This window comes from Natator depressus, chromosome 6 (assembly GCF_965152275.1).
Source record: "Natator depressus isolate rNatDep1 chromosome 6, rNatDep2.hap1, whole genome shotgun sequence".
Classification (NCBI taxonomy): Eukaryota; Metazoa; Chordata; order Testudines; family Cheloniidae; genus Natator; species Natator depressus.
In genome coordinates, this window is record NC_134239.1 from 28,890,503 (window position 1) to 28,912,540 (window position 22,038).

The 22,038-nt window shown below is 43.8% G+C and overlaps 1 protein-coding gene across 4 annotated transcripts; it reads left to right on the forward strand.

The window, feature by feature from the left end:
- Positions 1-629: 629 nt before the first annotated feature.
- On the forward strand, positions 630-17,682 carry SAAL1 (serum amyloid A like 1). 4 transcript variants are annotated; one of them, XM_074954890.1, is made up of 14 exons: positions 630-726; positions 3,783-3,961; positions 5,107-5,220; positions 5,422-5,463; positions 7,325-7,408; positions 9,620-9,699; positions 10,367-10,426; positions 10,709-10,824; positions 11,647-11,830; positions 12,103-12,185; positions 12,301-12,489; positions 13,624-13,820; positions 15,266-15,358; positions 16,064-17,682. In XM_074954890.1, exons 2-14 carry the CDS (start codon positions 3,839-3,841, stop codon positions 16,154-16,156), a joined length of 1,458 nt encoding a protein of 485 aa, XP_074810991.1. In that variant the 5' UTR covers positions 630-726; positions 3,783-3,838; the 3' UTR covers positions 16,157-17,682. The 4 variants fall into 4 exon arrangements, with proteins under 4 accessions (XP_074810991.1, XP_074810994.1, XP_074810993.1 ...); XM_074954892.1 differs by lacking the exon at positions 630-726 and adding an exon at positions 1,575-1,739; XM_074954893.1 differs by lacking the exon at positions 5,422-5,463.
- Positions 17,683-22,038: the final 4,356 nt, after the last annotated feature.

Consider the following 22,038-nt stretch of genomic DNA (forward strand, 5'->3'; position numbering starts at 1 on the left):
GCCGGGCTGCAGGGGGCGCTGTGGGGCGGCTGAGGCGCTGTCTGTCTGTGGGAGGCCGGGCTGCAGGGGGCGCTGTGGGGCGGCTGAGGCGCTGTCTGTCTGTGGGAGGCCGGGCTGCAGGGGGCGCTGTGAGGCGGCTCAGGCGCTGTCTGTCTGTGGGAGGCAGGGCTGCAGGGGGCGCTGTGGGGCGGCTGAGGCGCTGTCTGTCTGTGGGAGGCAGGGCTGCAGGGGGCGCTGTGGGGCGGCTGAGGCGCTGTCTGTCTGTGGGAGGCCGGGCTGCAGGGGGCGCTGTGTGGCGGCCGCGGCGCTGTCTGTCTGTGGGAGGCCGGGCTGCAGGGGCGCTGTGGGGCGGCTGAGGCGCTGTCTGTCTGTGGGAGTCCGGGCTGCAGGGGGCGCTGTGAGGCGGCTGAGGCGCTGTCTGTCTGTGGGAGGCCGGGCTGCAGGGGGCGCTGTGGGGCGGGTGAGGCGCTGTCTGTCTGTGGGAGGCCGGGCTGCAGGGGCCGCTGTGGGGCGGCTGAGGCGCTGTCTGTCTGTGGGAGGCAGGGCTGCAGGGGGCGCTGTGGGGCGGCCGCGGCGCTGTCTGTCTGTGGGAGGCCGGGCTGCAGGGGGCGCTGTGGGGCGGCTCAGGCGCTGTCTGTCTGTCTCTCTCTGGCTGGCCGCGGGGCAGGGTTGTTGGTGCCGGCCCCAGCAGCCGCGCGGCGGAGAGCGCTGAGCCCCGCTGGCCGGGTGAGCCTTGTGGGGCGGGATCCGGCCCCTCGCGGGGCTGAGCAGCTGGGGCCTATGCAGGAGTCGCTCCCGTCCCCGCAGCGGCGTGAGGGGTCGAGCCCCCGGGGAGGGGGGGGGGGGAGCGGGCCGCGAGTTGCTCCGGGTGACCCCGGCGCTGCGCCCCTGCCTCGCCCGGCGATGGGCGGAGTCTCCTGCCCCGGCCCTCGCAGACCGGCGGCTGCCGGGGGAGCCGGTGCCCCGTGGGGTCTGCGCGCTGTGGGCTCTGGGTCCGCGGGGTGGCGGGGCGGGCAGCCGGTGCCCGGCGGAGGCGGGGTGGGGACCTGGGTTTCGGGCGGGCAGGTGGGGCGGCGGGAGGCAGCAGCGCTCTGCGGGATGCGGCGTTCGTGTCGTGGCGGGGAAGGCGACACAGGTGGTGGTTGCGGGAGATCCCTCGGGGCCGGATTAGCGTTTTGTGGGCCTGGCCCCACACACACACATCTGTGGGGCAAGGTGCAGGGGGGCTCGGGGCGGTCGGGCTCCGGCGTGACGGGCGGGCTGGGGGCACGGAGCCGCAGGGCGGCGGGAGCTGCCCAGCAGGAGGGCCCTGGTTACAAACCTGCGGCTGCCAGGCGCACACTGGCCTGCCCAGCCCCGGGCGGCCCGCAGGCCCCTTCCCCTTGAGGGCGAGCCCGCCCCACACCGCCCCCTGCCCAGAGGCCTCCCACCACAACTGCACCGCACCACTTTCCCCCCCAGAGACTTGCCCATCGCCTTTCTCACAGCCCCCCACCCCGTCACAGCCCCCCATATTCCTGAGGGGAGTCTGCACCAACGCATTACAATTTCTGCGCACAATATTTTAAGATTCTGCAGAGTTTATTCGTCAATAAATAAATGTGGAGGCTCCAACGTGGCAGTGGGGAGCACAGACCGCTGGTTGCATGGAGGTGGGAGATTACCCTGCAGCCTCCCCCCACCCCATCCTGGGACAGGGACTCGGCCGTGAGGCTGCACCCGATCCGGACACAGTGCAGGTGCCAGGCCTGCCCCAGAAACACCCTGGGGCCCTTCCCATCCCCCCCCCCGGTGCCAGGCGCATCAGGTTGTGGGTGAACAGGCTGAGCCCGGCAGCAGGATCCAAATGCAGAGGGACTTAGTGCAGGGCTAAGTGAGTTCTCTGTGGGGCAGTCTGGGTGCGGGAGGCTCAGTGGGAGAGCTGGATGCACAGAAGCTCATAGGGGGGTTTCGGGGCAATGGGACTTTGCAGGGGATCCAGGTGAAGGTGTTTGGGGCTCAGCGGGGAGGGGGGTTAGGTACAGGGGAGATGGGGTTCATTTGGGTGGGGGTGCAGGTGGTTGGGGCTCAGTGGGGAGGGTGTCTGGAGGGTTCATCGGGGTGGCTCAGATGCAGGGGAGATTGAGCTTGTCAGGGTGAGGGTTGGATGGGCCTGTTTAACAGGGGAGCCCCAGTTTCTGCCAAGGGGATGGCGCACCCTGGGTTCCAGCTTTCTCCCGCCCCTGCTTTCCCTTCCCTTCCTCTCCCCACTGCTCCATCTCCTCCCTATCCCACCCCTTTCCTTCCCCCCTGTCTCTTTCCCCCTGTCTCTGCTTCTTCCTATCCCGGCTTCCCCATCCCCTTCTCTTCTCCATCCCATGCCCCTTCCCCACCATTCCATGTCCTCCTCTCCGCACCCCACCCCACCCCCTTCCTTCCCCACTGCCTCGTTCCCCCAAGCCACAGCCTGCCCCTGCCCTTCCCCACCATAGGCACTCACTGTTGTACAGAAAACAGGATGGCTCCCAGCACACAGAAGGGGAGCTCAATCAGCACTAGGACACAGAAAGTGGCATCTTCTGAGCAGCACTCTCTTTGGGCAGCTCTGTGCTTGCAGAAAGGTTGGGGGAGGCAGTGGCATGTGACTCTGTGTGCCCCCATGCCTTGCCTCTGTTAGGGGATACTGCCTCCCCCCCCAAACTAAGCCCATGTGTGTTCTCAGCTGCCACCCCCCTCCCTTTGCTTCTCCGTCACTTTTGAAAGGGAAGCAAAGAAATCTGCAGGGGATCTGTTTTCATTCCCCCAGGAGTACCCCATACAGAACACCCACTGCCCAGTGGCCCTCCCCCGACCCTCCAGAGACCTACTCCCCCACGCCCTTTCTGCCCCCCAGCCACACTCACTGGCCTGCTGGCAGTGACTATGTCCATACATGGGCTGAGCCTGCAGCACTGCTGGGGCCGGACAGGGATCCCTCTGGCCCCTTGGAAGCGGCACAACCAGCCAGGACAGAGCGGGAACCTGGCCTGCCCGGGCCAGGCTCCCTCAAGACCCACATGCCTGGAGGGGGCCAGTAGGGCTGCCCCTAGACATGGTGGTGCCCTATGCAGTCCCCTGTGGGGGGGAGGAGGGGCTGCACCCAAGGTGTGTGGGGGGCAGGAGCAAGCTTGGGGGGTAGGGGGGAAACCACCCTCCAGCACGAGCTGGCGGAGCAGGCTGGGGCTGGGTCGCTCCCTTTCCTGCTGCCTGATGATTGCAGGGTGGGCCTGACCCCACACTCATGGGGTGGTGGGAAATGGAGTGACCCAGCCCCAGTCTGCTCCGCTCTGCTCCCCTGGCTCCCAGCCTTGGGACTGGGGGGCACAGGGGAACCGCCCCCCAGCACTCACTGGTGGTGCGGCTGGGAGCCGGTGGAGCAGGCTGGGGCCGGGTCGCTCCACTTCCTGCTGCCCCCTGAGCGCAGGGAGAGCCTGACCCCTGCTGCAGTCCCCCAGGACTTAGCTCAGGGGAGGGGGTGGGGTGAAGTGGGGGCAGGGCTGGGGTGGAGCAGGGGCAGGAAGAGGCGAGGCGGGGGTGGAGCAGGGTCGGGGGTAAATTTCCTGGCCTGCTCAGCCGGCTGGGAGATCAGGCTTGAGGCTGGAGCAGCAAGTCCGGACACTGGGGCCCCTTCTGAGTGTGGCCCAGCGCCATGGAGCCACTGGTGCCATGGTAAACCCAGTACTGGGACCCCTCCGTGGTTTGGTAGGGACAGGGATGCTGCCAGCTCTTGCCTGGAGTCACTCCCCACTCATCTTTGTTTCTAGAGAAGCAGGATTGCTGGAAAACTTCTGGTCCAGAGATTGTGCTGGATTTTTGAAAAATGGACCGGAATCCTTCGCCCCCTTCTAGCGATGCTGAGGACGAGCAGGCAGCAGGGGATTCCATTGGGAACACAGTCTACAGCAAGCATTGGCTGTTCAGTATCCTTACAAAACTGATTGAGGTGCGTGATAAGTGCCATTCCTCGGTCTCTGAAGATGTGCTGGGGACACTCTTAGGTACTGAGCTCTTTTTGTGTTAACAGATGACCTGCAGGTTAAATAATGGGTGTTGTAACATGTAGAGAAAGTGACCTCAGTAAGTAACCAGGGATAAGATTGCTCACTGTTATAAGGAAGGTGAACAGCTGTTTAAGCTAAAGGACAACTTTGGTGCAAAAATAAAGGGATGTAAACTGCTCATGAACAAATTCAGGTGGGAAATTAAAAGAATGTTTCTAGTCATTAGAGGGGTGGAAGCAGCATCCCAATAGTAGTTGAGGGGCAACCAACACAATTAGTTTTAAGAGAGCACTCGAGAAATTTATGAGTATAATTTATGAGTATGTATGACAAATATGTGATGTAGGGGGTCAGGGCTCAAGAGCCCTGGGGTTCACTTCTGGTTTATGTCTCATGTTCCTAAAAGCTTATTCTTCATGGTTTTAGTCAGCCACTGGTGGGGGGTCAGGAAGGCATTTCCTGGCCCCCAATGTATTCTGGGGGTGTTTTTCTTTTTTTATTTCCTTCCTCTGAAGCATCAGGGATGACCAGGGCTGGAGATAGGATACTGGATGGGGAGGGCCAGTACTCTAAGTTGGTACCAAACAGTCTCTCTCTCTCTCAGATGCTTGGCTGCCTGGTTTTTGCTCACATATCGTTGTATGATTTGATAACTTTAATGTAGCTAGCCCAGTGCACACAATTAATTTGTTATGAGAAATATATCTTACTCACCTGTGTGTAATATCTCTGCAAAGAAAGTAATACTTGAACATTTCAAGAGAGGACCTCATGCCTTCTAACAAATGTTGATTAAACTTCCCAGCAATCTGTCAGGTAGGTAAGTATTGTTGTCCCTGCTTTTTTAGATGAGTAAATTGAGCCCAGGTGAGGTGAAAGGCCTGCATATCGTTCAAGGAAAGTCTTTTCTGCCCAAGAAGATTAATTTAGAAAATGCTTAAAAATGAGGAGTACAGTTTTGGAAGATCTGAAAAGAGTAGATTGTTAGTGTCGTCTGTCTTTGGATAACTAAAGCAATAGATTGTCTTGAAGAATTCACTGTCACTCCCTTACTATTGCTCCATTTTCGTTTTACTTCACTTGATAGGTCATTAGCCCTGAAAAGAGTGACTCCAACTCGAACCGTGAGGAAGTGCAGACAGAGCTAGATGAAGAAATGGAGAATGACATTTGTAAAATGTGGGACATGTCAATGGATGAGGTATGTTGGTGAGCAGCCTGTAATGAAGTATTCAACTGTAAAGCTGAGAAATTTCTCTGCAGTGCTTCAGCCTTTCACTGAATGTCTTCAGTCGAAATGCTCTTCTAAGAAGAGGATTGATAGCTCTGGTTAGTGGAAGACTTAACAAGTACTCTTTGCCAGCTTCCGAACTTGGATGGTGTTGCTCCTTCTCTATTCTAGTTGGTGCTATCTGCTGAGGATCCCCTAAGCAGAGTACGCCTGGTAAGTTGACATAAAAGATGCCTGTCCCTATCATGAAATTTTTTCAAGTACCAGGCTGAGAATTGCAAGATTTTTTATGTGCTTTAAAGCAAACACTAGCTCATGAAGAAAGACCTTCTATTAGATACAGGCAGTTGCGTCCCGGGAAGGGAAGGGGCGGACACCAGGATGGAGTTGCGTTGGTGCTAAAGTCCAATATCTTTTCATATGTTGAGGAGATTTAGAATAAAATCTGCTTCTGTCACAATAGTACAAGTATATGCACTGACTTTAGCAGTGCGCAAGGAAGAAATCAATGAATTTTATAATGATGTACAGAAAGCAATACAAGAAGTTTGAAGACAAGATAGGTTATAGTGTTGGGAAACTTTCATGTGAAAGTAGGATTGGACTGGATTTCTGGGATGGAGAAACAGGCAGATTGAAACTCAATGAAGAAAGCAAAAGAGGAGAGAAGCTACTAAATTTCTGCCTATGCAACAACCCAGTGATAATGAACACCACTGTTCCAACAAAGAAAGCTGATGAGGGAGTGGAATTGGCTATCACGTGATGGGCAAAGTAAGAATACGATAGATGATGTACTTGTGAATCACAGGTGGAAATCAAGTGTGTTGTCATGCAGATTATTTGTGGCAGATATTGGATCAATTCATAAGTTAATGTTGGCATTGATGGGGTTGAGGCTGGGCGCAACTGAAAATGTTCCAAGAACTAAAATCTATGATCAATTTATCAGGAAATGTGTCAGGAAAGAATATAAAGAAGCTGTTCAGAAAAACATCATGTTTCTGGTGAAAGAAGAAATGAACATTGAAAAGACATAGAACAGTGTTTTGTTTTGTTTTTTAAAAAAAGAGGAATACACAAAAAGAAGTGTGACACAAGTTGTATTGAAAGATAAGAAAACTGAATGGGACATATGAGTTGAAGCTGTCAACAGTGAAAGACAAGTGGAGGCAAATAGTTGAGGATGAAGAAGCAAAGCACGAAGGAGGGAAAGAATATTCTGAAGAGTTGTACAGAGTCTGGAACACAGCAGATGAAATGGTCCCTGAAAAGAATGGAGAGGTGCATAAAGCAGTGCTTGCAGAGGGACAGACCAGATTTAGACCAGGATGGAGTATAAAAAGTCAGCTCTCTGTGATGAGACAGATATCAGAGAAGCAGATATAACAAATTTGGTTGTGTTCTAACAACTTTAGAGATTTTAAACAACCTTTTGGTAGCATTTGGCAGAAAAGATTATGACAAGTCTTGAACATATGGCATCCCCAAGAAATTGATCAAGCTGGTAGAAAACATTTACAGCAAGTCAATGAGTGTGGCGAGAGTAGACAAGAAGCTGATGGAAAGGTTCAGGATAACCATAGGAGTGAGACAAGGATGCACGCTTTAGCTAAATTTGTTCAGCTTGGTCCTGGAAGCAGTATTGATTAGCACTGAGAGATAATATGACTCCTCTTATTTCATGTGGGAGGATAGTGAATCACCTTAGATTCACAGAGGATGTTGATTTCCTAGCATTGTCCAAGGAAGATTTACAGAGAATAACTGCCAGGTAGACTGAGAAAGCAGAAAATTTGGACTGAAGATCAGCATGAGGAAGGCAAAAACTGTGACAACTGGAAGACCAGGGAAGAGGTCAAGATCAAACATATCTACAGTTGTGTGTCTCTATTTTCATTTGTCATTGACTGTAATTGACAAGCCTACAGGGCTTGGTAGATAACTCACCTGTCATAGTGAATCTGACAACTGCTTGATCCAGCCTGATTCCATGAGAGAAACATTTGATTTGCATGTGGAAATTATATTTTAAAAAGGAAAAAAAAGTCTAATTAACACTTTTTCTCCCCAGGATGTTGCATTATTTCTCCAAGAATTTAATGCCCCTGATATATTTATGGGAGTGTTTGCCAAGTCTAAGTGTCCTCGACTTATTGTAAGTATAGATTAATGGAAAGTGCTGTCCTGGGTGAACACTTGCAAAATATCCTCCCCTTTCTCCTTCCTTCTTGTTTTGTTTGTATATGAGTTGAATGGTAAGGTGGAGTTGGGGGGTGGCTTTTAAAATACACTACAGCCAGTGCTTTCAATCTTCCTTCTGCTCTTTGGTCTATGATCAGTGCTTAGAAAATGTTACAGGTCTTGAATGTAGGTATTTGTTCTGGTCTCCCAAAGTGATTTTGGTCTTAGTGGATTATCAGATATCAGTACTTACAATTCTGTCATTCTTATAATCACTTGTCTTGCCCCCTCCCCCTCCGCTTTTCAGTTCATGTGATTTTAGCAGTCTGTATCTCACAATCCGCTCTAGATAGGAATTAAGATTAGGAATTCCAGAAGTGCTCAGTGTTGTGACGGGTCTGGCACTGCTGCGCCCCTTTGGGGCGGGGGCGGGGGGTGTCGGTGCCTAGCCACTCCTACATTCCCACGCCTGTCCTGTAAAGGCGTTCCAATGTGGCCCAATGGCTGGCTTCCCTGTGCTCGCCCCTTAGTCGGGGTAGTGGGACCTACCCGCTTGACTCCAGGTGTCGCCCTGAGTATCGGGCAGTGTGGCCCGACGGCCGGGTCCAGATAAATTGCTCCCCATGTTGGGGTAGTGCAGCCTGGCGGCCGGAGTCTATACAATCCCCCTCGCAAGCAGGACAGTGTGGCCCGGAAGCCGGAGTCCATATAACTCCCTCTCAGGCAGGGAGGTGTATCCCAATGGTGGGAGAGGTAGGGGGACCCGGGCCTGCCCTCTCCACCGGGTCCCGACCCAGGGCTCTCCTATTGGCGGTGTTTCCCCTCGTGCTTAGCTTGGCGGGGATCCGCCTGCAACACATCAAGCGTCAGTGCAGCTTTGACACTGCCTGTCTCTAAGATGCCCCTGGGTCACTTCCTACCCTCAATGTCGCCTTCTCCAATCCTGCGGGGGGGTCCTCCAGTCCGTCCCCTCTGGCCAAAACCTCTGTCCTGGGCGTCGGGTGTGTCCCGGCTTGGCTGGCCCCTGGATCCGGGAGCTTTGGCTGTCCCTCCTCCAGAGCTGGCAGTGTGCCTCCTTCTCCTCCCGTGGTCAGCCTAGACTGAGCACCTTTGCAGGCTTTTATACTTATTCCCCAGTTGGCGCATGCCCAGCAGGGCTTCTGGGGCTGGGCTTCCTCTGCCAGGAAGGAAGGGTTAACCCGCACAATACCAGTGTGGGGCCACTCTGCCCCATCACAGTTGTCTTAACTCCACTCTCACTGAAGTCAGTGGAAGAAGAGTTAGGCTAATACTGATGGCTTTTGAAAATCTCACTTTTAATGCTTTATGTCATTTGAAAGTTGGGTTCCAAATTCTCTGATCATATATGCCATGGCATTGGCGTCTCTCCTTAGCAATTTGAGACAGTGGCTGCTAAAATTGTGTGTAATTTAAAGGTGGTGAAAAAAGATGGGAGTAAAAATGACTTTCTTTTTTACCTTTTTACCTGTCAGGGCTAGAATCCAAACTTTACGTTACTGAAGATTTGAGATTTCAAGGTTTCCAGTGACATTTGTTATTAGCACTGGTTGTTCACAAGATACTTCAGAGTCCTTGATCTCGGTGTAGAGCTGTACATTCTTTTGGTCATTGTCCAGGAGTGAATATAATCTGTTGGTGATATCTGCTGCATTTTGTTTTTAAAAATACTGCAATCAGCAATTGAGGTCTGTGAGGGGTTTATTGAGAAGATCCTTTCTCTTGTCAGGAGGCAAATATGTCATGGGGTTGCATTTGTGTGCTGAGTTCTTTGTTCTTATGCTGTTCTTATGCTTATGAATCCAGCTAAGCTCCAAACTGATTTGCACAAAGTATCTATTTGTCTGGCCTAACTAACGAAACCAGAGAAGTTTGTTGCAAGGTATATTCATTTTTGATTTTTTAAACCCTTAACTATGATAAGCCTGAGGAATACTTGCCATCATTTGTCCATAGTATAATTAGCCATCAGTGCATCCGAGGCATTCCTACATGACATCTCTAATGGAAACATTCAGTCTGTGTGGAAAGTGAACGCTCATACTAACTCATGTAGAAGAGAAGTGAGAACCAGCTCCCCCACAGTTAGATCTGTACCCTAAGGGCATGGAAAGGAAATTGTCACCTATATTGCATTGTCTAATCCCACTGTAATTTGACTTCACAGGAAATCTGTGTGGGAATATTGGGTAATATGGCCTGTTTCCAAGACATATGCATGTCTATTAGTAAAGATGACAATCTTGGGTGAGTTTGTTTGTGTGTGCTTTTGCTTTGCATCGTGTGTGTATATGTTTACAAAATATGGATTAAACATTAAGACTCTTTTTAGTCTTAGATTTTGGACCAAATAGATTAGGGTTAAATGTTAGAAAATTAATTTTATTGTAAATATTTTTGTCTCTGTAGTCGTTTCTTTTCTTTATTTTTTTTGACAAAGGAAGGGTCATTTATTGGGCTTGTCTGTCTTGAGAAGTGCAATGCAGATAAATTAATCCACTGTTCTGTATCTCACACGGGTTATGTTAAGAGGAGGAACAAAGTTTCTCGTTCTCTGCCCCAATTTAGTTCAGGCATTTCAACTGACTAGTTGCTGAATGGAAGATAATGCTGCTTTGAGAAATTTTCAGTGCTAAAAAAAGCTATGATGAAGAGAAGAACTATCAGTTAACCATGAGTCTCCTCCTAGCAACTCATCATAAACCCTTGAGCATATATTGATAGATGCCCAGGAATGCATTTTTGTCTGAATTTTTAGAATTGGAAATATCATTAATTTCTGCACAAGTAGAGGAGGATTTTACTTTTATGTTGCGGCAAACTGCTGGTATGAAAAATTGATGTGAAATTAATCCTGTTCTAAAATTAATTTTTTTTAAGAACAATTCAGTTAAATTGTAACTTTTATTTACAGACAAATATTATTGCAACATTTATGTGATTCGGACTCTCCTACTTTGCTGGAAACAAGCAGGTAGGGCATCTTGTTAGCAACTGAAATATTGATGTTTGATAGTTTTAATGTGTTCTAATGCTTGTAAATAAAATCCTTGAGAGTGGGCTGATTATTTTGTTTTCTCTCCCTTTCCATTCTTAAGTTCCACAGTGTACTTGGATTTCATCCCTCGTGGGCTTGATTTTTTTTCTCCATTGTATCAGTAGGATTAGTGTAAATCCACAGTAACACTACTGTAACTAGGACCTGACCCACTATATTTTAATTACATGCAAAGCTAAAATTGCAATTATTATCTAGGTTGTTGTTAACCTGCCTCTCCCAAGCTGAGGTGGCCAACATCTGGGTTGAAAGAATCCGAGAAAACCCATCTGTGTATGACTGTGTTTGTTTTATCATGTCAAGCTCTACAAATGGTAAGTTGCCAAGTAATTTGGGTATTGGTGTTGACAGATAAAACACAATGCTGAAGTACATCTGAATTGTAAAGACAAATTGTTTTGTTTTGAAAGTGTAGAATACATTAAAAATAGTAAACTTCATGAGTACAGAATAAACTGCATGTACTCTTGCAGGTTTTATAGATCTGTCCGATCCCTGAAGAAAAAGGGAAGATTGAAATCGGCCCTAGATTTACATCTGTGCAGGATCAAATTTCTTTCATTAAGGCAAATCACATGATCCTTATTGAAGTACATGTACTTGTTGGCATTTTTATTGTTTTAAAACAAGCCCATGTTTTCAGTTATTCCAGTGTAACATTGGTATCTCTTTTTAAGGTTTGCTATCTAAATGCACTGTTGTCTTGTTAGGACTAAACTGAAAAACACTTTTAGAAAAATAAGCCAAGTAATAGGCAGCTATTCTGCTTCTTCTTGTAACATTACAATTCTTACACTGTTTTAAGCATGTAGCTTGACTGACATTTATAAAAAATGTGTTTTTATTTTCAGCTAAATAAAAACAGCAGAACGTTTATGCAAAAATCCTAAAATTTCAGCTTTTTGACTTAGAAGAATGTCATCCCTACTGTTCCCTATTTTAAGAAATAATAATACTTTGCTCTTCTATTTGAGGGTCTTGTATGTTTGATTTCAGTGGGACTACCGAAAGTGTGAAGTGCTACTCAGCATGAATATTTATTCTAAATTCTGTTTTTTGTGTGTTAACATGGGTAAGAATTTTGTATGCTAGTTTTTCATTATTCATCAAAATTTATTATGTTTTTGTCTGTGCAGTTGAACTGCTGGTTAAAGTGGGCGAGGTGGTGGACAAGCTCTTTGACCTGGATGAAGAACTAATGTTAAATTGGATTAAAAATGGCTCTTGTCAGTCAGTGGGACAGTCTACAGATGATTCCCCAGAAGAACATCCAGATTTTAGGATTGTATCTTGTGTACTTGAAGCAGCAAAACAAGTCTGGTACGTGTACTTTTCCTCCTTCATTTTGGGGCTAGGGTGACTGCTGATTATCTTCTTGCAGCCCAATCCTGAAACTCTTGACTTCAGTGGGGCTACTCCTATGAGTAATAGGATTTGGTCCCTGTGATTTGTCATGTAAAAGTGCCATGATGATTTATTCTAAAGTTTCTTGTTGTTTGTGGGCCAGTTGGGTAATCCTTGTATCCTAGTGTTCATGAAGAGTCATTTTTCTATTAATAATGAACTCATCTGTTTTCTTTTGTTTGATGTAGCTCAGATAATCCAGAGGGGCTTGATGTTTATATGCATATCTTGCAGCTCCTAACCACAGTGGATGAGGGCATTCAGGCTATTGGTAAGACACTTGAATTGTTGTATATTATGGAACAATGCTGCAGTGACGTTAGATCGTGACAGATACTTAAGTAAAAAAAAATTCTCTCCTTGAATCGGTTTTTTTCTTTCTCAAGTGCAGTCTCCTGATGGAGGAAAAGAGACTTGGACTTTACTTTATGGTCTGGTTTGCCATGAACTCTGCCAGCCAGATGATCCACCGATCATCATTCAAGAGCAGAAGAGTGTATTGGCCTCTATTTTGTCTGTACTGTCTGCCATGTTTGCTTCACAGATACAACAGGAATATGTCAAGATGAGAAAAAGCAAGTATCATTTTTACTTCTTGTACAATTGATGACTTTAGAGTCATGCCAGTAGTGGGGTGGCATGTTAATTTAATTTATTAATGGTTACTCAAGACTGGTTTAGGGCACAGAATTGTTACAAGTTTAGAACAACATAAAGGTAACAAATTGGCCCATTATAAAGAAAGGGGTGACTTGCAAAATTCTTATCTAAACCAGAGTTCAGATTTAAATGTTTCTAAAATTCGGGGGGTATTTGGAGCTGGATTTTCAGCTGTCTCTCCTCTTTACCAGTTATGGTGATAAGTAGTAGAACTGCAAAAATAATACTTGTTAATGACAGAGGCTGGGGTTGCAGTTATTTTAAGAGGTAGGAGGGAATTCTGCATTTAATTTGTGCATTTTTATCATTTGCATCAACCATTGTGAATGTCTCTGAGAAATGGATGAAAACATAGGCTAGCCTTTAAGATGGAAAGGAGTGACATGGAATGAGAGTTGATTTCTTTAAGAGCAGAAAATTGCACTGCTCACTTGGCTGGCAGTTGGGTTTATTATTGTGCAAAGTTTACTGTATTACCCTCTGTTTTCCTTTCTTCAGATGGTGACTAAATTGAATGGCTTACAGCAATGTCCAGGTTTCCTTTGCTATTGGGTCTGGGCTTGGTGCAGCCTAGGTATACAAGTAATGGGGAGAGGGCTCAAGGTAGCACATACCCTTCCAGTAAAAGGGGGGAGATTGGTTTGGCTTAGGCATCAGAAGCATGGGAGGTATTGTGCTTTCTGTGAACTATTGCTGGGGAAATTCCCCCATGCCATGGGGCTATGTTTTTAAAGACACATGGCCTGCAGAAAGGAGTGGTGTGCAGTTATGATAGAGAGTGAGATACCAGTTGTATGTAACAATTCCCAGGTCTCTTGAGTTTTGTCTCCTGGATTGTGCTATCTCCTGACACTTTTAAAAACCTTATTGACAAACAGTGACATATACAGATAACCTATGGTCTTGAAGCAATCTGAATGTACATTTCTACATCCTTATCAAATCTTTCTTCATGTTTCAAAATGGATCCTCTTGACAGTATCTGGGGAAAAAAACCCAAATCTGTCTTTCAGTTTGTAAAACTGTGGTTTCCTGTTTTTGTATATTAGATATGCCTCTGATTGGGAGTTTGATTCGAATCTTACAAAACATGGAGGGCTGTGGGAAGAGATCTTTTGATAACTCAAAGAAATCACAGCCAGAGGAGACTAAGAAGTCAGGAACAGTTGAGGAAGACTTCCATCTGAAAATCTTGAAGGATATCTGTTGTGAATTGCTTTCCAATATGCTTCAAGAATTGACTAAGGTAAAGAGAAAAATTTTAGGAGGATTTTATGCAGAGGAGGGAAAGAGGAAATCTTATTATTCAAGGGGCATTTTCTTCCTTTTCTTTGCTCAAAGTACAACTATGTACCAGAATTGAGTTGTGTAAGGTTCTGATTAGAGAAGTGACTGGAGGCACAACTGTAACCTATATGGCACAAGATAGAGACCAAGATATTTCTGAGGACTTCAGTCAGTTTATCTCACAAAATAACCTTCTTGATGTACATTGGTAATTCCTTTTTGCATGTGAATTAATGAACTTAAGTCAGTGAAAGAATACATGTAGGTCTTTATTTAAGTGGCAATTTCTCAGCTCCTGGCTAAGAAGTTCTGAAGATTTTTTTTGTAAGAGCATTTCAACTGAGAGAATGTTTTCCCATTTTCTGTTCAGTTTTGCATCAACTATTGTCTCTAGACTTTCTTATTTATATGATGTATTTTACATGCTTTACAATACAAGGACATGTATATTTAGAGCCCTTTATTTTCAGTTTTTATTTTGTTTGATTTTTCCCAGGAATTTATCAGTGTTTATTACCACAACAACAAAAACAGGTGAAAATCAGTGCAAAAAATTATTAATAATTTTTCTGGGTAAATATTGGGGTTTATTTTGGTGGATGAAAAGACGGGGGGGGGAAGTATTTAGTAGATTAATGCTCTGAATTCCATTCATCAATGTGGTTTGCTGCAGAATTAAAACACAATGCCACCTCTGAGTTTAAGAACCAGTATATCTCTAATCCCCAAATAAAACTTTTCATTTGAATAAAAAATGTACTCTTGTAGCCTTAGAACTATTAGACTATGAATATTTACATTTAATAATTGGGACACATTGTGTGCAGCGCATACACTCAACTTCATCCTTTTCTCCTGTTTTTGTTTTTTTTAAAACTTTTGAGTACTTCCTTGAGTTCTGAAACATATTCTGATGCAGATTTTTGTTTTCTTCCCATTTGTGTATGTCAAATCTTTAAACCGTTATCTGCTAACAGCTTGAAATGTGTACGTGGTGGGTGTGAGATTCATCAGTACGTTCGGATGTGCATGCACTTCAGAGCTTGTGTGCGTGCCTGTGTACATCTTGTAGACTAATTTGTAGCTTTACTTCAACGGGCAGCTTTGCACATACACACAGACTAGTGTATTATCGTAATACAATACAATGCATGAGATATCTGTGTTTTCATAATAGAACAAGTTATTTTTTATATATTTGAATGATACAAAAGTAGGGTGGAACTCAGGAAAAAAAAGAATAATACTTTTTTGTAAAACCTGGGAGTTTTTTGGTAAAAATCAGTTTAAACTGAAAACGAAGGGGCTTATGTATATGGCACTATGCACGTGGCTGTGAGCTTATGTATTCAGCAACTGTTTATGAAATACTAGTTGCGTTTATTTTTTACTGTTGTTTTCTAGGAAAACATATTAGAGGGATTGAACCAGGGACATCTAAACGAACAGAAATGTTCCTGTGCGTTTCAGAATCTTTTACCACTATATTTCACTTCAGTGAGTATGTGACAAAATCTTTAACATGGGTGAGAACATGCAGGGCAATTTATAGCCAGGTTTAAAGAGGGCAGGATTACTCTGACATAAGATGCAATATCGAATGACACATCAGACATTCATATTTTCTTTCCTTTTCTTTTGGCTCACATCAGCCAAAACTTTGAGCTAGATCATCAGCTAATGTAAATTGGCAGAGCTTCTTTGTTTTAATAGAGTGATTTTAAAAAAAAAAAGCATATCTGATTTCCAAAGTACAAAAAATATACATATATTTTTTAAGCAAGCTCAAACCTTCACTGGTATTGGAGCGAATTGTATTCTATAGATTAGTCTGTGGATGTCGTTGGACTCAATGATATCTCGTGGCAAGAGTTTAGCATGATTCAAAAAAGGTTTAGCTATTTATATAGATAACTAGAAGATCCAGTTCTACATCAGTAAACGCTTAAAAAAAAAAGTCTTGGAAGTGATATAAACACTCGTTTTTCAGGCTTCAAACCAGCTTCTAATTTTGGATGTTTGGGGGGCAGATTAATTTGTCCTATAACTGCCTAGTGCAGGGTTTCTTGCACCTTCTTCTGAAATAGTACTGTCTGCTGTCAGTGATAGGCTACTGGAATATACAGACCACTGGTCTGAGCCAGTATGGCAATTCCTTCATTCCATCTGAGTGTATTTGGCATACTTGTGTTTTATTTCTAGGTGGAAAGTTTCCTTGAAGCGCTGCGTGAGGCTGATCAGACCCTTGCGGACAGTCTAGAAAAACATTTCCCAAGCCTGAGGCTGCAGACATAAGAAAGTACATGGAATATTTTCTTCCTATGGAATGAGGATTTTGACTGTTTCTTTGCAGTATTTTAGAAATCAACATGTCCGTAAACTCAGAAGAATGAGTTTAACCCCCTTACCTGCAGATGGTATTTAAGAAATTTCACAGATATTCCTGGTTAATCTTGGATTAACCTGATCTGGGATGGGGAAGGAAATAAACTCACTTGAAGTCAGTTCTTCATCCTGCAGTCTTGTCAGCTTTTGTGATCAGAGGCTTTTGATTTCTAGCTGCTTATTTGAAATGCAAAGCAGAACTATAAATATACTTTTGTATTTTAATAACCTGTGAGCTTGTGCTTTTCATCTGTTGAAACAATGAAATGTATGGAATCTTTTAAAATGCTACTGACTCTCTTACATTGTTCTTGGTAGGAGGGTTAGTCAAAAAAAAATCTTAAATATCTTCTAGCTAAGCAATCATTAATTTCTTCAGTCACCTCAGTAAAGCAGTTATATCACACTGATAAATGACTTGCTTTGTTTTGGAAGATGTCAGTAATGTGTGCAGATGTTATAGCAGAAATTTTGCAACCTATTCTGCTATGATGTCTGTACATCTGATTTCTAAGCCCGTTTCACTATGCGGCAATCTAGGGACTCTAGCTCCAACACAGTTTAAAATGAATTACTTTCAGGCTACACGGCAACTTCTGCTTGTTGTAGTCAAGTTGCCTGACGCAGAGTTGTAGAGTAGATCTAGATTTAATCTCTTGCATACAACAAGACGCTGCTTTTTAGAAATGCTCTCTATGCTTCAGTTCAGAAAAATATCAAACAGTTCTCGTTCCTTATTGATGTATGTTGTTATGTTGAATTATTTTGAATGAAATTAGAAATGGCTTTTTAGGCTGGGATTTTCAAAGATGCTTAAGGAAGTTAGATATCCCAACTCCTACTGAATTTCAACTCTCAAACACTTCTCAAAATCCCACTCTTCAGGTTTTTTTTTAACTGCAGTACATTTTCATATGTTTTATCTGGGTGCAGTGCAGCTCATCTTGTCTGCTGTGTTTGGACATCAAAGATATTACAACAGTATGTTGGCTCATGTCGTTTCTATAAACTGGAACTGGCAACAAGTAGACAAAATTAATTTGAGATATAAAGATAGGATGGAACAAGTTCATGGAGAATAGCTCATTAGCATACATTCATTCCACAGTTATCCAGATTTCTCTAGGCTTCTACTTTACTTGTCCTGAGTTACATGTACAGGTCGTAATTATTGAAGATACAGTATCTGTACGTGTGCTAAGTCTTTTCATCCAAACTTGTTTTCAGAGGTGGTATTACTCAGCCTTTCCATCAGGTAATTGACAGCATCTCTGTTGTTGGCAAGGGGACTTAAAAGCTTGAAAACGCTGACTGAAGTCACCATAAGAATTGCAGTCGTTTCTTGCATTTTTTATATGTTATTGGAAGCAGTTGGTAACTGAGTGGCTACAGGGTTTTCATACTACGTTGGCATTTTTGAATATTTTATTAAAACTACAGGTTTATAATAAAGTTATTTTTAAAAAGCACTTTGGTTTTCTTTACTTTGTGTCAAATATGCCTTCTGAAGAACTGTCAAATATTTACTACTGTCTTGAGTGAAGGTAACTTCTAAGAATAGAACTGAAATCTGTTTCCTGTTGTAAATATCCTGTGAAACATGTCCTCCTTTACCAGAAATTTGTTTTTAACACTGTCTCTCAATATATTGTAAGCCTTTGCTTTGTCACTAAAGCTAATGAGACAAATTACCTTTCTTCCAGTGGAAGTAGCCTTCTGGCCTTTTCCCTACATTATTTTAACGATGCTTATCTAAGAGAATACCATAGAAGTGCCTTTATTGGGAAGGTACCATAGGTTTCTTTAAGCATTCACAATCTTTGCTTGTTTTCATCTCTTGATGTGTAGTGCTTTACAAACTCTCCTTAAAGTAACTTTCATAGAAATTGAGAATGGAGAAGACCTATTAGCTCATCTAGTCCAACTCCTGGCCAATAGAAAGTCATTCCCCACTCCATATTATCAATGCTTTATGCAGAGGTTGTATGTGTTTTAAATGATTGGGTGGGGGCGAGAGGATTCAGCTGTTTCTGGAATTTTTTTCCCCATAGCCTGGGTAATATCTAGCATTGCAAGACATGGCCTGAACATTATATTCTGTGGAGAAAAAGTGACTGGTTTTAACTTTTTTTTTTTTAATCAGAGGAAAACACACAGGATCTGTTTAGATTTGGGTGGCTCTAAATTCAGGCTAGTGTCCTATATAAACAGAAAATGTCAAAGGTCTATGTTGTTAAATCCCTGTAAAAATGGTCCCCAAAGATATAATACGAGTACTTCTCAGCATGCTGTGAGAATGGAAAATTCTCCGTTCCATGCATTCTGCCTTTTTACAACTAAGCCGACTGTCATTAAACAACATTTCATCTACAAAGTTTTAAGATTAAAAGGGAATTGGACTGGTAATGGGATATATTATTAATATATTGGGCTTTAGGTGTAGGGACTCCCCAGTGAACAGCTCTCCCCTCTGAAATTCTTTTTCCCACTGTTCTGACAGAGTGCTAGAATTTTAACCTTCAGGCCAAGAGATAAGATTCCAGCTCTTACTTTTCTCAGGCTCTTTCCTGTGGGAATGATTATCAGCATAGTATAGTTTATTGGTGGAGTAGAGTCCACTAGTGACATCAGCCAAGCTGCTGGGTTCTTTTTAATAATTAGGGTGAATTCCTAGCCTCATTGAAATCAATGGCAAAATTCCCATTGACTTCAGTGGGGCCAAGATTTCAATCACAATCTGTTCACACCCATTTGATAGTGACAAAAAATTGTTCCCAACTGATGGCTTGTTTGGCCTATATGAGATTAGCTGAAGATCCTTGTCCAGCCCCTGCTGGACTGCAGTCAATACAAAAAAACACTATTTTAGTTAAATTAATAGATTTTAAGGCTAAGAAAGGGTCCACTAGATTATTTAGTCTTACTTCCTGCATAACGCAGGTCAAAGAATTGCACCCAGCTAACTCAGTATTGAGCTGAATAACTTGTTTGACAAAGGGCTTGTCAACTTGGGGAAATTTCGTGACATAGCTACAATGGAATTACTATTCTGTTATAATTATATCAGTACATATCCCTGTATAGACCTCTATTGTGGAATAAAGGTGATTTTGTGTGAGAAGAGTAATTACTCTGCTTCTAGTCTGCCATAAAATTTACTTTTATTCTGCAATAGCGGTCCATACAGGGACTTGTATTGATATAATTATAGCAGAATAATTATTACAATATAATTGTGCCAGAAAATTTCTCCATGTAGATATTCCCTAAATGGGAATGTAGATGGAACTCTCTCCTCACGACCCCCCAGAGTCAGCTCTTCATTGTCTGAGCTATGGTGTATTGTCAGGAGAGTGCAGGGAGAGGTGGGTTTTTTTTTTGCTTCTGCAACTCATCTGTGCTAGTCTATATATAAAGGGTTCAGGCTGCTGATTCGCACCTTTTGCTGGTGCTAAATTCTCATGAAAAGTTTGAAAGGCAAAAGTTGAGATTTTAAAATATTTTCAGTTGTGACATATTTCTTGGTGATAATCCCTTTCATGCTAATATCATTTAGAGCAGAGATCATGTTTACTGAGCCTGGGGACTTGTTAGTGTGTGTTTTAAAAACCCCCCAGTATAGTGGGTAAATACAGTAGAATCCTAGTTTTGCAGCACTGCGATAGGAAACCTTGCTGAACAAAAATCTGGCAGCAAACGTGCATTTCCCCTGCACACTAAGCAAATATATGTAATATTTTCAGCATTCAGAAATGGTGCAAGTTATGTTTCTACATTAGTTGGTGGTTTATGTGTGTGGATGTTATGCAAGGTTATGCAAGTGCAGTATCCATAATTACCACAAGGGATCTCTCTCAGCCTGGGCTTTTATATCGTGCTCCTGTTTAGATTATAATCTTTATTCTTAGTTTTGGCTCCCATTTCCAGCCTTGTTATCATGCTCATTGCCAAACCAGAGCTATCTACATCATTGTGATTTTGAATATCTATACCTGTTCATACAGGCAGGTAGCTTACTCCCGAACGGAATGGTTACCTTCAGTGACATCTTATCTTCCTTTTGTTAAAAGAAAGCTACATCTCTGTGACTAGTGCAGAGTTCTAAGAGAGAAACATATCAAAGTGCCGAACCAAGAAGACAGAGGATTTTGGTCCCAATGAAAGTGAACTTGGCACGAATCTTTAGTGATCTGTGACAGCACCAAAATATTACAGGGATGGGAGATTTAAAAATCAAGAGAAAAAGCTTAGTTGGTTCTATGTACAAACTAGGAATTGTATTTGAAAACACTAAATTAGATTCATCTATGCTGTAATTCTGTTGACTTCAAGGGAATTACAACAGATTAATTTGGCCCATGTTTTTATGTAAAATTGCAATTTATATGAGTCCTGTGGGTAGCTCCCTGCTGGTGGAGCACTGTCTTATAAAACCATAGAAACTAGAACTGGAATAGGACTGTTAGAACATTTAATCTATTCCCCAGCCAGTGCATGTTTGTGCTCTACATCCCAATTTTTGTAGAGTGTTGCCGTATAAATTTATATGTCCCAACTGGTGGGATTTTTACAATTTCCTTGTGGGGAGACTACACCACAGTGCTTAATGTTGGGAGATTTTTTCTCTAATATTCAGGCTGAATTTCTGCTTTATCAGTTTTATCCCATTAAATTTTTTAGTTTATACTCTCTCACCTCCCATGTTTTTTTCTCTCTTTTGTGATTATATAGTTCTCACCCTTGTATATCTGTTTTATCTACCTTTAATCATTCTTCGTAAGGCTGGCTATCTGCTTCATTTGTGACAGTGGTATGAAAGACGCCTGATACAGGATACCTTAAAATCAGTTAACATTCTGTATGAATGGTTGGTTTAGCTACCAGAAGAGCATTGCTGTTGTCTTTTTTTTAGTTTTTGTTTTGTATTTTCTTTTGTCCTCTTGGATATTTTTCTTGTCTGGAAGAAACTAAAATAACTTTTTCTTCCAAAATTTTTTGTTGATCACATACACACTCATTCCATATACACAGATATAAAAAACTATATTATACCAGAGATTTTTATGTAGCGTGTTTATTGAAGGTTAATGTTTGGCTAAATCCTAAAGTCCTTCTTCAGTTTCTATTTAGTCCTTACTGATCCCACTGACTTCAATGAAAATTTTGTCTGAGCAGTGGCTACAAGAGTTGGGATAAGCGCAAAGATCCAAAGTGTTATATGAATGAAATATCTGTACTATCTGGTCAAACAGGAGGGAAATACCTTTGGAATGAATATACTGTTCTACAATGTATTTTTCTTGTTAAATCTCTTCAACTGAACTATATCAGTGATTTTTTTTTAATAACTAGCTAAAATGTGTGTACAGAACATTCTTATATGGAAGAAGGTTCTGTAGCTAAGTAAAGCCCTGTCTACACTGGCAAGATTCTGTGCAGTAAAGCAGCTTTCTGCGCTGTAACTCCCGAGGTGCACACGCTGCCAAGCCACTTAGTGCACAGAAACTGCGCAGTTGTAGCACTGTATGACCCCAATGAGAGGCGTACAGCTTTCTGTATTGGGGCTACACCACTGTGGTGCCAGTGTAGACACCCTGGTGTCTACAGGGTGCTGCGATTGGCCTCCGGGAAGTGTCCCACAATGCCTGTTCTCGCCTCTCTGGTCATCGGTTTGAACTCTACTGCCCTGCCGTCAGGTGACCAACCATCATCCCCACCCCGTAAATTCCTTTGGAATTTTGAAAGTCCCCTTCCTGTTTGCTCGGTGATGCATGCAGTGGTTTCAGCACATC